The following is a 12,457-nucleotide window of genomic DNA, read 5'->3' as shown; positions in this document are numbered from 1 at the left end:
CTCATTCTTCCTGATTGCCAGCTCTTTTCGCTCTTGCCGAGAACCACACGATGTTGTCAACGGTATCTTAGGACTCTGGAACCATGTGCGGGCAGAACCACTTCCGAACCTCTCAGCCCAAACTATGACTTATCTTATGCCGACATCTGTCATCGATATACAGCTTATATTCTCGCAAACACTGGTAATCCAAGACTTGTTGATTCACTAAGACGTTATACCTCGCGGGGAGTCCCATCCTGGGTTCCCGATTCTGAGCATTTCATTTTCGGACAGATCACCACGCATCATAACCAGGACAACTGTGGTGCTATCCCTAGATGAGCGGGTTTTCACCTTATCAGGCTGCTGTGTTGGCTGTGTTGCAACGGTGGAGTACTAAGTCAGTTACAATGGCATGACGCAATCATGGGATTGGCTCAGACGGCGCATAAACGCGCTCAAGGGCTTCGTGGCACACTCCTCTACAGTTAGAGAATGTATCGCGGTGGAGGAATTTCGTGCCCAAGTCATCAATCTTGTCACCAGCGCTCTAGAGGACAGCTCTGACAGGGCATTGACGGCCAAGGTGTTAGAATGCTACGAGTACGCACAGAGCGGCGAACAACAGCCCTACACTGACGCATCAATGGAGAATGGACAACCTACGTCGAATCTTGCCTTCTTAATACTTGTCGGGTATGTGGATGGCAGCACTAGCATAATAAATGATGGGAGTATCTTGATGCGGCTCATGTGGGACTCAAACGTGCAGGTAGTGATGTTGTGTGCATCTGTGAAGATGGTGTTGATAAGGCCTTGGTACTTCGTCCTATCGGGTCAAGATATAGCCTAGGGACGACGGGAATGCTTGGTTTTGAGGTAGGAGATTGAGAGCGGACGAAATATCTGTCGGATAAGAATCTCCAGCAGTTCGACATCATATAGGACATAAAACATAGATATGTCCCGACAAGGTGCCAAAAACAGCACATGTGCCGTTTTTAAGTCACATCAGTGATGGCAATCTCTTAGTTAGAAGATTTTGAGGGCGGAAAGGCTTGATTTCGTGGAATGAACGAACTTTGTGAGGTTTTAAATTATTCATACTGACGCCGGTGGCTCACAGCCTCTCCATTCTCCATCACTATCTAACCATGCATTACCAAACTGACGACCTCGGAAATATCTCGTACTGGAGGCCCCTATTCATCCGATGTCATAACTAATTGAGCATCTCTGATGGATCCATTCACAAGTCAGATTACAATCTTTCTTGACATGGAGTCCCCTCAAATAAATTTAGAATATTTATATCGTTATGAACAGGGTTTCCTTGGTTCGTATACACAAATTGCGCTACTTACATCGCTTTTGATCAAACTTGGTCAACGCTCGTTGCCTATAAGCGGGCGACCAGCCATTCTCTCCTATCTGCCGTAATAGACTTTCAGTGCACACATTAACTCCGAGGTGCTTACGCCAATTACTATTGTCGTTACAAATTCAACAGTACTCGATGATGCTCCTCCGCAGCTCATCGAGACAACCACTTTAAAGTCTATCGTGGCTGTTCAAGGACGTCGAAAACTGCCTTTGTGGCTGGCATGGCGTGTTGGGCGAGCTTAGTGCTCTGCAGGATTCAAAACTGCACTATCCAAGTCAAACTGCGGGTTAGTATTGCTATGGCTAGCAATCTACCGAGACCCAACTGCCAGACAAGACAGACGTGCGCATTGTGAGTGCATCAACAGTCAAATTGCTGAGGCTGCTGTACGCTGATTGGACAATCAATAGACTGTAACTTACGTACTGGGGAATCAGCACCCGAGCAGCCGGGACCCACTTTGCGATTAATCAGAGCACAGAGCGTCGTCTTTAATCGTCACAAAGCCTCCAGACTAGCTCGTCTACCGTTTGACTCTGTCCAACATTACACAGTAGAACCTCCGCAGCATTCATTCCTTCTTTTGTTGTTCGCTTGTCATCTTGGTGCTCTCGAGCAACAAAGATCGATATTGACAATCATTTCATTCCTCGGAAGCCTCGACTCGGCTCTTCCTTGTCCCTCGCCTGCATCAGCACCTGCGTCTGCATCTGCATCTGCATCTGCATCCGCACACTCGCCGTCGCATTCATTTGCGACAGCCTCCCGTCTCCTTCCCCGACACCCTTTGCATCATGGCGCCGAATCCAGTCATGGGGGCAAAGCGCGCGCTCGCCCCGCCGTCGCCGTCGCCTTCCAACGCATCAAACGCATCGCACGGCGGAACCCCCTCCAAGAAGCAGAAGCGCGAGGACCGCACCCGCGACCATGCGACACCAACCCCCACGCCCGCCGCCCTCGCCGCCGCCACCCAGAACTTCGGCTTCGACGACCGCACCCAGAAGCTGTACGCCGTCGAGTTCCTCAAGTCCAAGGCCACGCCCAAGTCGCTGCAGGAGATCCTCGACCATCTGACCCTGCAGCATCGGTCCGAGGGCGACCACAAGGACTTTGCCAAGGGCTTGAGGGAGCACGGCCAGGTCACCTTCCTGCCCGACCCCCCCGCCAAGGTCAAGGATCTCAAGGACAAAGGCATCCCGGCGTGGCGGACCGGCAGGTACGAGTTCAGGGCCAAGATCCCCGGCGTCAAGAACAAGACGACGCTGCTGGACTTCCTGCAACGCAAGACGGACGCCAGTAAGCTGGAAGTCAAGGACCTGAAGGACGGCTGGCCGGACTGCGACAAGGCCATCGACGAGTTGGAGAAGGCGCACAAGATCCTCGTGGTGCGGACGCGGAAAGACGGCCGCGCGACGCACATCTGGATGGACCAGCCCAGTCTGTTCCACCCTGTCGACTCGGAGTTTAGGGCCATGTGGAAGAAGGTAAAGCTGCCAGACGTGGACGACATGGTCAGGCGGCTTACCGCCATCGGCCAGAAGCCCGCCAGCGACGACCCCAAGCTGAACAAGGTCACGACGGAGAAGAAGCAGAAGAGAAGGGTCAACCGCACGAGCAAGAAGCAGACCAACGAGCATATGAAGCATATCCTCCAGGATTACAGTCACATGATGCGGAAATAGTGACCCCAGATGAGTTTTCTTGCGATTGGGTAAAGAGGCATATACGAAGCAGTTCCATGCTTTCATTCTGAACATATCTTTTGGGGACTAAGCACTGCATGGTAGGCGTTAGAGGGACACGGCAATTTGTTCGCACAGTGCATTTACGAACAAACAGAGCCCACTTGTTGTGGGTTCACAAAAAGATCATATGCAAGAGTGCTTTTCGAGGGTTGCTACATAATTTGCTTTCGGGGGCGTTTCAGAGGAGCAATAGAGAAGCATGAAAAACTGGCAGAGCGGAAAATGACATATTTATACGGAGACCAGCTGCTTTCTTTTTTGGGGGGGCAGCCGCATTGATTCCCAACCACAGAAAATGTTGAGCTAAAGAGGTACGCCGATAGGCGAAATGCTGTTATCGAGAATGGAAGGAGATTCGAGGGTGTACTATGGCTGCACAAGCTGCCAGAAGCCAAGGGCGTGGTGACTCTAGAGGCAAATAAAACACATCCTATAGCCAAAACATGGTCTTGGATGCTACTGCGTACTTGATAAGGCACGCTGATAATCATGGGACCCAGTTGTCGATCTCATGACCAAATTCCAGAGATTTATCAGAATCGTTCTGATACAGGCTGTTGGAACCACTTGGTTTACTTGACGTTGCCTGTGTCACTACTTTGCGTTTCATCACTGGAATTATATCTTGTGACTATGGTGGGGGGGGGGGGGGGGGGGGGGGGGCAAGAACAATAGCCCAAGGCCCCTTTCCCCAGCTTGGGAGTTGGCTCACCTCGATGATAAATGTCCTGCGAGAGAGAGAGAGAAGACCTCCATGATCACGGATCATGCCAGATTTTTGGTAAGTCCTGGTGTCCACGACCATGGCCTCTGATCTGCGATCTATGCTTGGTTGATGCCGTGACGAGAATCACAATCTACGTGCAGGTGAGCCGCACAGCGACTTTTTCCTGTAATGGGTTACGAGAAGGCGGTGCTCATTATGACTAACGCCACTGATGGGTATTCAAATTTTTCTGTACGGGCCAAGGATGTTCCAAAAAGAGATGGGTTGGAAAAAAAAAAAAAAAAAAGAAAGAGATTTTTCTTATGCTTTTTGATAAAAGTTAACGAGTTTGGAAAGTGGGTAGTCTCCTCCTTTACGTTGCTTAGCCATACCAGTGATGGAAGACGGGACCAGCTGCAGCTGTCGGAATCGAGAATAGCCTAACCCGAGGAGAGTCGTGATTGCGAGTACACCGTCATGGTGAAACCGATCTAATTGGTCCTCGTTTGTGACGATACCTACCCTGCGGCGTTCCAGGCTGGCAGGATCATAGCTCTCGACTCGAGCTCGTCGTGCTAGGGAGCACAGCACGTTCCTCGTGGGTACCACAGCAGGAGCTTATTCATCTCCTCCCGGGGTTATCCAAGGCCGTGAAAAATAGTTTCGTTCCTCGTTGGGTTTTACTGCTCCTTCTTTGTATCTATCTTGCGGATGAACACGAAGCGATCTGTGATCATCTCGACGTGTTCAACAGTCGAGGTGCCGCGACGGGCCCTGGAACCACTGGGCAAGTGTGGTGTCATGGATTTCTACCTGATCAGTCTAGGCTATGGCCATCAGCATCATATTACCTAGTTATTCCATAATGCGTTTGACGTATCCATGGCGGCGGCGATGTACTAGTGTCCAAGATCATAAGCATCCAACGCGTCACACTACTAATTTTCATTAGCCAGATGCAATTACTTGCGAGTAGTAATGGCCACAAGAACCCCCCATAGCCACAACTATGCACTTGGAGAGTATCATCACTGTATGTTTTGGGATTGCTTCAACGTCCACTAGGAACTAGTAGCTGCCGCGACTGGAAAGCCACCGGCATGATCTCGGATAAGCCGAATGGCCCATACTCATGGCGGGTAGATATGTCCGAGTTATACGACTACATGAAACTTGTGTATGCACTGTTTGGCCCAGTACCCCTTACCTACTTGATTGACCAAGGATGACAAGTGCAGAATCGTGTTTCCATTAGACCGATTTAGCAAGGCTGGCGTGTCTTCTACGCCCGTATCCCATCACACACGCGTGTTTACTAATCTTCCACCTCGCGATACGTGTACGGATCCCGAATTAGAGGCTGGATCAACAGCTGGGGTTACGAGACCGTGATGCTGCGCGCCAAGTTGTTGACCCCCGGGGTTCGGCACACCCTCCATGATTACTGAACGTGGGCTGACGGGGGATTCCCAGACCACACATGCAGGGCGGCGCTCCCCAGAGCGACGGATACCGTTGGCCGAATGCAAGCCACTGCATTCAGTGCATGCCAGTGCCGCGTTCAGACATATGTACGAACGAAGATAAGTCTATTGCCGACTGGCCGGTCGTCCTGCAGCAAGCCATCGTCATTTTGACGTTCGCGTGCAAGTCGACAAAAAGGATTTGATGCGCTGTCAAAGCAGTCCCAGTTCATATTCGTTCGATTCTTGATCAGTAATCTTTTCCTTGGCAGTTGGCCCACTTTGAATGCATTGCGCACGATGATTATGAAAGAAGAGGTTGCTTTGTTTTGTTCCAGTAATGATAGACACTCGAGAAGAACGGAAACCCTTGAATGAGACCATTATATGCATTAATCCATATAACAGATGATCGCCTTTCAGCTGCTACCAAAAGCGCTCCTGCGTCCCGTTTCTGCTGCATCCTGATTGGCACCCCTGAAGACACCCCCGGGCATCCACCAACCTCCACCAGGCACGCTCAGGATGCGACCAGGCGCATTGGGCCCTTCGGCGCGGACATGCTCGAATATGTCAAGAAGCTTCTGGGGTGTTTGCCAGCCGCCCGCGACGAAGCGACCCTGGATGATGAAAACGGGGACAGCGTTGAATTCCATCTTATTCCTATCGCTAAGGCGGTCGATGGCATAGTCCCACTCGTCGCTCTCCAAACAAGCTTGGATCTCCTCCGCGGGGATGTTGGTCAGGGATGTTCCTGTGTTTAGAAGAAAGGAGCGATCTGAGAGATCGCGGTTGTTCTCGAAGTATTCACGATAGATAGTGTCAGCGAGCTGCATCTGTGTTTGTGGTCCACGCGCTCCGACGGGTGTCACATCAGTAACCAGTGAGGACGACGTAGTGGAAAGCCGATTGTGGCCAAAGGCTCGGGTGAATGAAGAGCTGCGGTAAGTTGACGGGGTTGCCTCAAGTGCAAGACGCAGAAGCTTATGAGAATCCCGAGAATTGCCGGTACGGCCCTCTTGCCAGCTGAAGTTAATACCACTTTCTTGACCCTGGCGCGTCCAATCCTGAATAGTGGATGGTGCAAATCCACGAATAGTTTGATAGTAGACTTCTTTGGTGTCAACTGGAAATGATGAAAGTTAGCTAGCTTCTATGACGATACACAACCAGCCTGCGTGTGGGCGACAAGAAGTATACAGTATCGGAAGTAACCAACAAATGTGAACGTTTTGGTGAAAGGGTGTATGGATCTTGGGCATGTCTCAAAATTCTGAGAAAGAATTTTTTCGAGGAAACTTCTCCTCCAAAGATAGTCCCGCCCGAAATATTTTGAAAGTTGTTAGTATGATGAGTATCTGAACATACTAGGATGTTGATTCATGTGTTTGAGGTTAGGAGGAATTGATACTATTTGGCACCAACTCTAGGCACGGAAGTCTCCTTTCCAGGCACTTACCACTGCGTCCTGCCGAAGGGCTCAGAATAACCGGAGAACAAGTGACCTCAAACGTAGCATTGGGGTGCTGCAGCTTGTATGCATCGATGGCCGCGTTGAGATTCTTCAGACCGATGTAGCAATGAGGACACGCCGTGTCAAGCACGAACTCGATAGTGAAGTGTAAGCTCTCGGGCTTTTGGCCGACAAAAGCTTGAGGTGATTGTTCAGGAGAAGAGGACGGTTCCGCCACTGGTGAAAGTAATTCGTTGATGCTGGCCATGGCTCTCGGTCAATGATCCTCCACAGCTTTCAATAGTCGTGTCCCAAAAACTTAGGACTTTAAATACACGGAAATAGTGTGGTTGAAGTAGGAGTGAAACGTCGACGTAACGCAGGTATATGTGCAGAGTTTATATATTCTGCCGACGTGAGCCCCAGGCTTCCCAACTGAATACGCTGCTGGGGAGGATGAAGATTTCAATCTTGTATTAGGCAAGAGATAGTGCTGGCACCCAAGTCTCTAGCCACCTCGACAAACAATGGCTCAGATGTAGGCGGATCGTTCAGATCCTCCAATCAGTGTTGCCACTTGCAACTCAGTATTGTCTCAGGCCGTGACAACAGTCAACCACATGCGATAGGTTGTGTGCCGGTGAGAAAACGAAGGAGGTTTTTGTCACTGGTCGGAAGCCATCCTAATGGTGATCCTTGGATGCGCACTGTTTGATGGCAATCTTTGGCTGATCGTCAAGGGGTTATTATACGGTGCCGATCTGCAAGCCCTTTTAAAAAAGATCAATATAGGCAAACCTAGGGGCGAGTGGTATCAAGGGTTAAAAACAAGTCGTACGATTCTTGATGGCCCCAACTGACTATGATACGGTCCAGACTGTTGTCACCGGAAAGGCGGCGGCGGCGGCGGCGGTTTGCTGCCCAGTTCTCAGAATATGAGGATGCCACCAATAAACCATGCAGGAATCAGGGCGCATTAACGAATACGCTGATGCTTCCCCGAAGTTACGCAGGACAACACATTTGCGGTAAACGAGCCGATTCTTGCCAGTTGCGGGGACCAGTGAAAGAGTGTTTGGCATGGTGTGATTTGATGAGTGGTGCTGTGCGAACGTTATTGCCAGGTCGAAAAGTTCGTGGAATTATTGATTTGTGATCAAGCAATGCACCAGAGGAGTCAAGTCAGATCAGAATAGCTCGGCGTCTACCCGAACGGGTCAAAACCCACTTACAATTTCCACCTCGACATCTCCCTCAACCTTCACCAGCATTGACACAGTTCAATATCTACTGCGAACGGTTAATGGCAGCAAGCCACCTCGCGTGGCTAGGCTCAACGGCCGCACATCTCAGGTGATTTTTGACGATATGCGAGCTGACGGCTGAAGGGGCACTACCAATAACCAATAGCCACATACAATCGCATCCAGGACCGGAACTAGACTCGGTGGAAGTTTCCGGCGTCTTGAGTCCTGGTAGCTTTAGCGTCCATCATGACGGGGTCGATTTTGGGTTGCGTTGACCAAGCGAGTGTCAAAGCCACGTTGTTATGGTTCGTCGCTATGCGCAGTTATCGCTCCGGGGAGGATGATGTGGGCCCATGACGTCGATTCAGAGCGAGCCTCATCAGCAAAATCGTGGAGAGATCTGCAGTTGCCAGTGGTCTGTGGGGAGTCTGGGCTACGCCTTAAAGCCAGGAGCTGTGCGACTAGAAAGCATGTGGAGGATCTCAAGTCACCTCACCTTAGGTTACAAGCGTCAGGGGTGACAGCGATCTGTTTCCCACGTGGTTTGTCGTCAGGCTGCGGTCCGACATTGAGCCGCTCGAGAAGCATGCACAAAAGGAACTTCGCATGTTTCGAAAGGAAAGAAGGACCTGTGACTGCAATAAGAACATGGATAGCACAGGTAGAACCAACTGATTACCTTGTGAGGATCAACGCGGACACCAGACAAGAAAAGAAATAAGCAAATGCAGTAGCGCTAGCGACTTTCAGCGATGCAGTCGCACAACTGACTGTTTGTAAGTGGCTGCCACCATTGAAGTCTTCCTGAGGACAGCGTAAGTGGAGTGTTATCGAATATCATACGATAAAGCACCAGGTAGGCAGTAAAGGTTTTTTATTGTTAAGCTTACTATTGGTTGTTATGCGAAATCACGCCTGGATCGCCAATACGCGGTGCATAGTATTCAATGTCGGCCTCCACAGACTGATACATGAATTCCGGTTATGCTAGTCTAACTTAGGGGAAGAAATCACGGGAGTTGCTGACACAATTTGCTTTGACTAGTCTAGTTTAACAAAGCCTACGGATCTGTATATAACAAAGAAACAGCAGCACGAGCACGTGTGGACCATTACGGGAAACAATGATATTCACACAAACCACAGCAATGACTTTATGTTGGTGTGATCTTATTTTCTCTACCAAATGCGATCATTCGACCTTCCCTGCCAGCTTGGTATGTATACCAAGCAGATGCGCTCGATTTTGCGAATATCAATCACGCATTCCCCCACTCCCTCGTCATGCAAATTGTCGGGCACGCTAGCGACCCATACCCATCTATCGAGTAACTGTTGCGAGAAAAGCAAAGAATCGAAATTGCCGCCAACTTCCTTTTTGCTGTGAAACCTAGGTTGGCTGGGTCCAGAGTATGCGTTAGTCGAGTGATAGTTTGGCTGAGCTTCGGACTACGCCGTGCATTATTTAGGTGTATAGAGAAAGCTTTTGGCGGACAGAGTGGAAATATTCGTAGTTTGCTCACTTTTGAGTGATTCCAGTAAAACGCCGTCTCCGAACCATTTCCAGTCCCTTGTTCCGGACTGTCCCATGCCATGGGTGGGTATTTCAGCTACCAGTGAAAGCAGGCCATCCAAGAACAAAGAAATCTATGTAATCGCAAACAAATAAGTAAACAGTGTATACATCGCCGACCCCAGATTTCCCACCACACCTAGTGAAAGTTGACACCAGGTTCAGTGCTTTGGGGACGGCGAATCTGAGCCGCACTGCCATAGTACATCTGACTCATCTGCCCCAGCCCTCCGGTCGTGAAGGCTGTTTGGTCCGGATCTGGGTATACATAGCCGTTTCCACTTTGACTGTGAGTTGGCGATGCAATATGGGAGGGAGAGGCCCAACCAACACTACCCATATGAGGGCTACCTCCCGCACTTCCGGGGCCAGACTGATGTGGCTCGATGTTTGGCTCCAGAGTCGTGGGCGGGGGAGGAAAGGTTGCTGGGTGTGAAGTTGGGCGCATGTCCGCGCCGTAAGAAGGAGCCGATGTAGGAACTTGGCCTTGCATGCCGTTACGCAGATGGGCTGGAAGTGAGCCACCGTTGTTGTTCATGTATGAGTACTCGTTCTGGCGCATGGCCTCGGCGGTCAGGTTTGGAACTGGGGAGCCGGACATTTGTCGCTGGCCTGGTGAAGGTGTGTTAAGAGGGGAAGCATGCTTTGATGCCGGATCCCCATCACTCCGCGATTGCCGGCTGGCTGCGGTTTTGCTAGCTTGGGCTGCCAGAGCAGCAGCTGTCGCCGCCGCTGCCTCCTCGACGGTACCAGTATGGTGGTTCTGATGGCGCGTAAGGGTCGTACGACGAGTGAAGGTCTTCTGACAATCAGCATAAGGGCACTTGTATGGCCGCTTGCCGGAGTGGATACGACGATGACGAGCCAGTGAGCTGCTGTCGCTGAAAGGCTGTACGTACGGTCAAGATTAGCAAAACGTGTCATCGGGACTAGTGGGGCAGTTGATTTTGACATACCTTGCCGCAGCGTTCACACATGTGAGGTTTTTCGCCAGTATGAACTCGTTGATGGACCGTGAGAGCAGACCGCTGAATGAATTGCTTGCCACATCCAGGGTAATCGCAGACGTGGGGTCTATGACCGCTGTGGATTCTTTCGTGCCTTGCAAGATCGCTGCGACGTGCGAATCCTTTACCACAGGTGCTGCAAGGGTACGCTTTTACTGGGGGTGGGTTCTCGGTCTTGGGCGGTGGGGTGTGGGTGTACACAGGCATTCCTTGGCCGGCAGTGGGCATAGGAGGCATGCCGGGGATCATCATGCCCGGGGGGATGTTTGGGTCCGGCATAGGCAGAGGCGCCTGCATGGAGGTAGGTGAGCCGTAGGGTCTGGCATTGCCCATTCCATTCAGACTCTCCAGTGCACCGCCATTGCGAGGAGCCGAGTAATGTGAGCTTTCTGAGCCGTGCGGCGAATTGGATCGGTCGATGGCTGCAACAAGCTGAGGATGCGGTAGTCCCTGGTGAGCGTGCGGCTGTTGGTGTTGGTGCTGGTGCTGGTGCTGATGTTGATGCTGGTGTGGGTGCTGGTGCTGGTGCATCTGATGGTGCTCGGGCGTTCCCGAAGGCTGGAACTTCCTCTCATCCATGACGTTGGCCATATTCATAACCAACGACGGAGAATTGGACATTGGGACGGCTCGGAATACCCTTGGAATGTCTGAGATGGAGGTTTGGGCGTATTGATACTGCTACGGGAAACTATTAGCTTAATTTCTTGAGACCGCTTGGAAGCTGAGTCTGAATGGTGGCACCGATGAGTACATGAACTTGGGGAGGAGTGTCGAATTATTGCATTCATGAATCCAATACTTTGAATGTTGTAGTATGCGTTGTGCCTCGGATGGTAAACAGCAGTGCTACACTCTCTACAAAAGCTTGTAGATGCGGTGAAGATGCAAGCCACGCGAATACACAAAGGGATAAACGTTTAGGGAAGGCTAAGACTTACTATGATCAGATCACAGTGGAGGTATGAACAAGTCCACCGCCACACGGGGTTTAGGCTTAGTGATTGCGTTGACTCGACAAGACGGACGTGCCTGATCCAGCAGACTTGTGCCTTCCAGCCGTGCGGTGTTGTGTATATCGCCTTGGATGCTCGTGTTCACCGAGTTGGTCGAACAATGGAATTTGGGCTGTGTATTTACTCGGCAGGAACTAGTTCTGGGGTTGAGTTTGAGAGGAGACTGCAGTGGAAATTGAGTCAGCTGGTTGTTCGCACGAGACGTTCAGTTGGACACACATGGCATGCGGTTCAGTGAGTGAAGGAAGCTTTGATGTACAAAGTGAAAGAGCAGTTCACGCTTGTGATCGTGTTCCGTTCAGGCAGATACCAGTGTAGGCTTTGGAAGCAACTAAGCTGTTGGCTGTTCGAAAGGCAGCCATGTGCTTCTGCTCCTGCCCCTGCTTTTGCTTGTGCCTGTGGTTGTGCTTGGCCGGGTTGACCGGGGTGAAGCACAATGCTAGAAGGCCAACGACATTTCAAGTGCCCAGGTCATGTTTTCATGACACGGCGGCGTTGAATCCATCGCGTGAGGCAACGCGCAGATGACGAGAACCAGGCTGTTCAAAACACAGGTATCGACGGTGCTGTCACCATTGCTGCTGGTGCTGCATCGACCATCTGTAGCTGTAGCTGTAGATGTTGCTGCAGCTGCATCTGCGTCTATAGGGAACGTGGGTATGGATGTGATATCAGAACAAACAGCACGGGCATTTTGAAGGCAAACGCTAAACGCGAAACAGGGCAGTATGTGGTCCTTACCTCGAACTGTTGATGGTTATTTTCGGTGATTCGAGAACAAGACGCGTTCGAGTTTGTGTCGTGATGACTAGTGAGTGAGTTGCGCAGGTTATCCGCAGTGTGCCGTGTTGCGGAAATGTGGAAGGGGGACAAAAATAAAA

At 50.8% G+C, this 12,457-nt stretch overlaps 4 protein-coding genes across 4 annotated transcripts; 1 reads left to right on the top strand and 3 right to left on the bottom strand.

The window, feature by feature from the left end:
- Window positions 1–2,178: 2,178 nt before the first annotated feature.
- Window positions 2,179–3,048, top strand: BKA67DRAFT_523875 (uncharacterized protein; the record flags this gene model as incomplete). Its single annotated transcript, XM_046098516.1, has 1 exon — window positions 2,179–3,048. One exon carries the CDS (start codon window positions 2,179–2,181, stop codon window positions 3,046–3,048), a length of 870 nt encoding a protein of 289 aa, XP_045954475.1.
- Window positions 3,049–5,699: 2,651 nt separating this feature from the next.
- Window positions 5,700–7,001, bottom strand: BKA67DRAFT_539792 (thioredoxin-like protein; the record flags this gene model as incomplete). Its single annotated transcript, XM_046100694.1, has 2 exons — window positions 5,700–6,406; window positions 6,740–7,001. 2 exons carry the CDS (start codon window positions 6,999–7,001, stop codon window positions 5,700–5,702), a joined length of 969 nt encoding a protein of 322 aa, XP_045954474.1.
- A 2,529-nt stretch (window positions 7,002–9,530) lies between these two features.
- BKA67DRAFT_401924 (uncharacterized protein) lies at window positions 9,531–10,450 on the bottom strand. The gene has a single exon (XM_046096700.1). It carries the CDS (start codon window positions 10,152–10,154, stop codon window positions 9,693–9,695), a length of 462 nt encoding a protein of 153 aa, XP_045954473.1. The 5' UTR covers window positions 10,155–10,450; the 3' UTR covers window positions 9,531–9,692.
- BKA67DRAFT_579078 (uncharacterized protein) lies at window positions 10,422–11,241 on the bottom strand. The gene has a single exon (XM_046103741.1). It carries the CDS (start codon window positions 11,179–11,181, stop codon window positions 10,483–10,485), a length of 699 nt encoding a protein of 232 aa, XP_045954472.1. The 5' UTR covers window positions 11,182–11,241; the 3' UTR covers window positions 10,422–10,482.
- Window positions 11,242–12,457: the final 1,216 nt, after the last annotated feature.

Source organism: Truncatella angustata (genome assembly GCF_020726525.1).
Source record: "Truncatella angustata strain MPI-SDFR-AT-0073 chromosome Unknown BKA67scaffold_8, whole genome shotgun sequence".
Taxonomy (NCBI): domain Eukaryota; kingdom Fungi; phylum Ascomycota; class Sordariomycetes; order Amphisphaeriales; family Sporocadaceae; genus Truncatella; species Truncatella angustata.
Note: the sequence above shows the minus strand (reverse complement) of the source record. Positions and strands in the feature narration are given on the sequence as shown.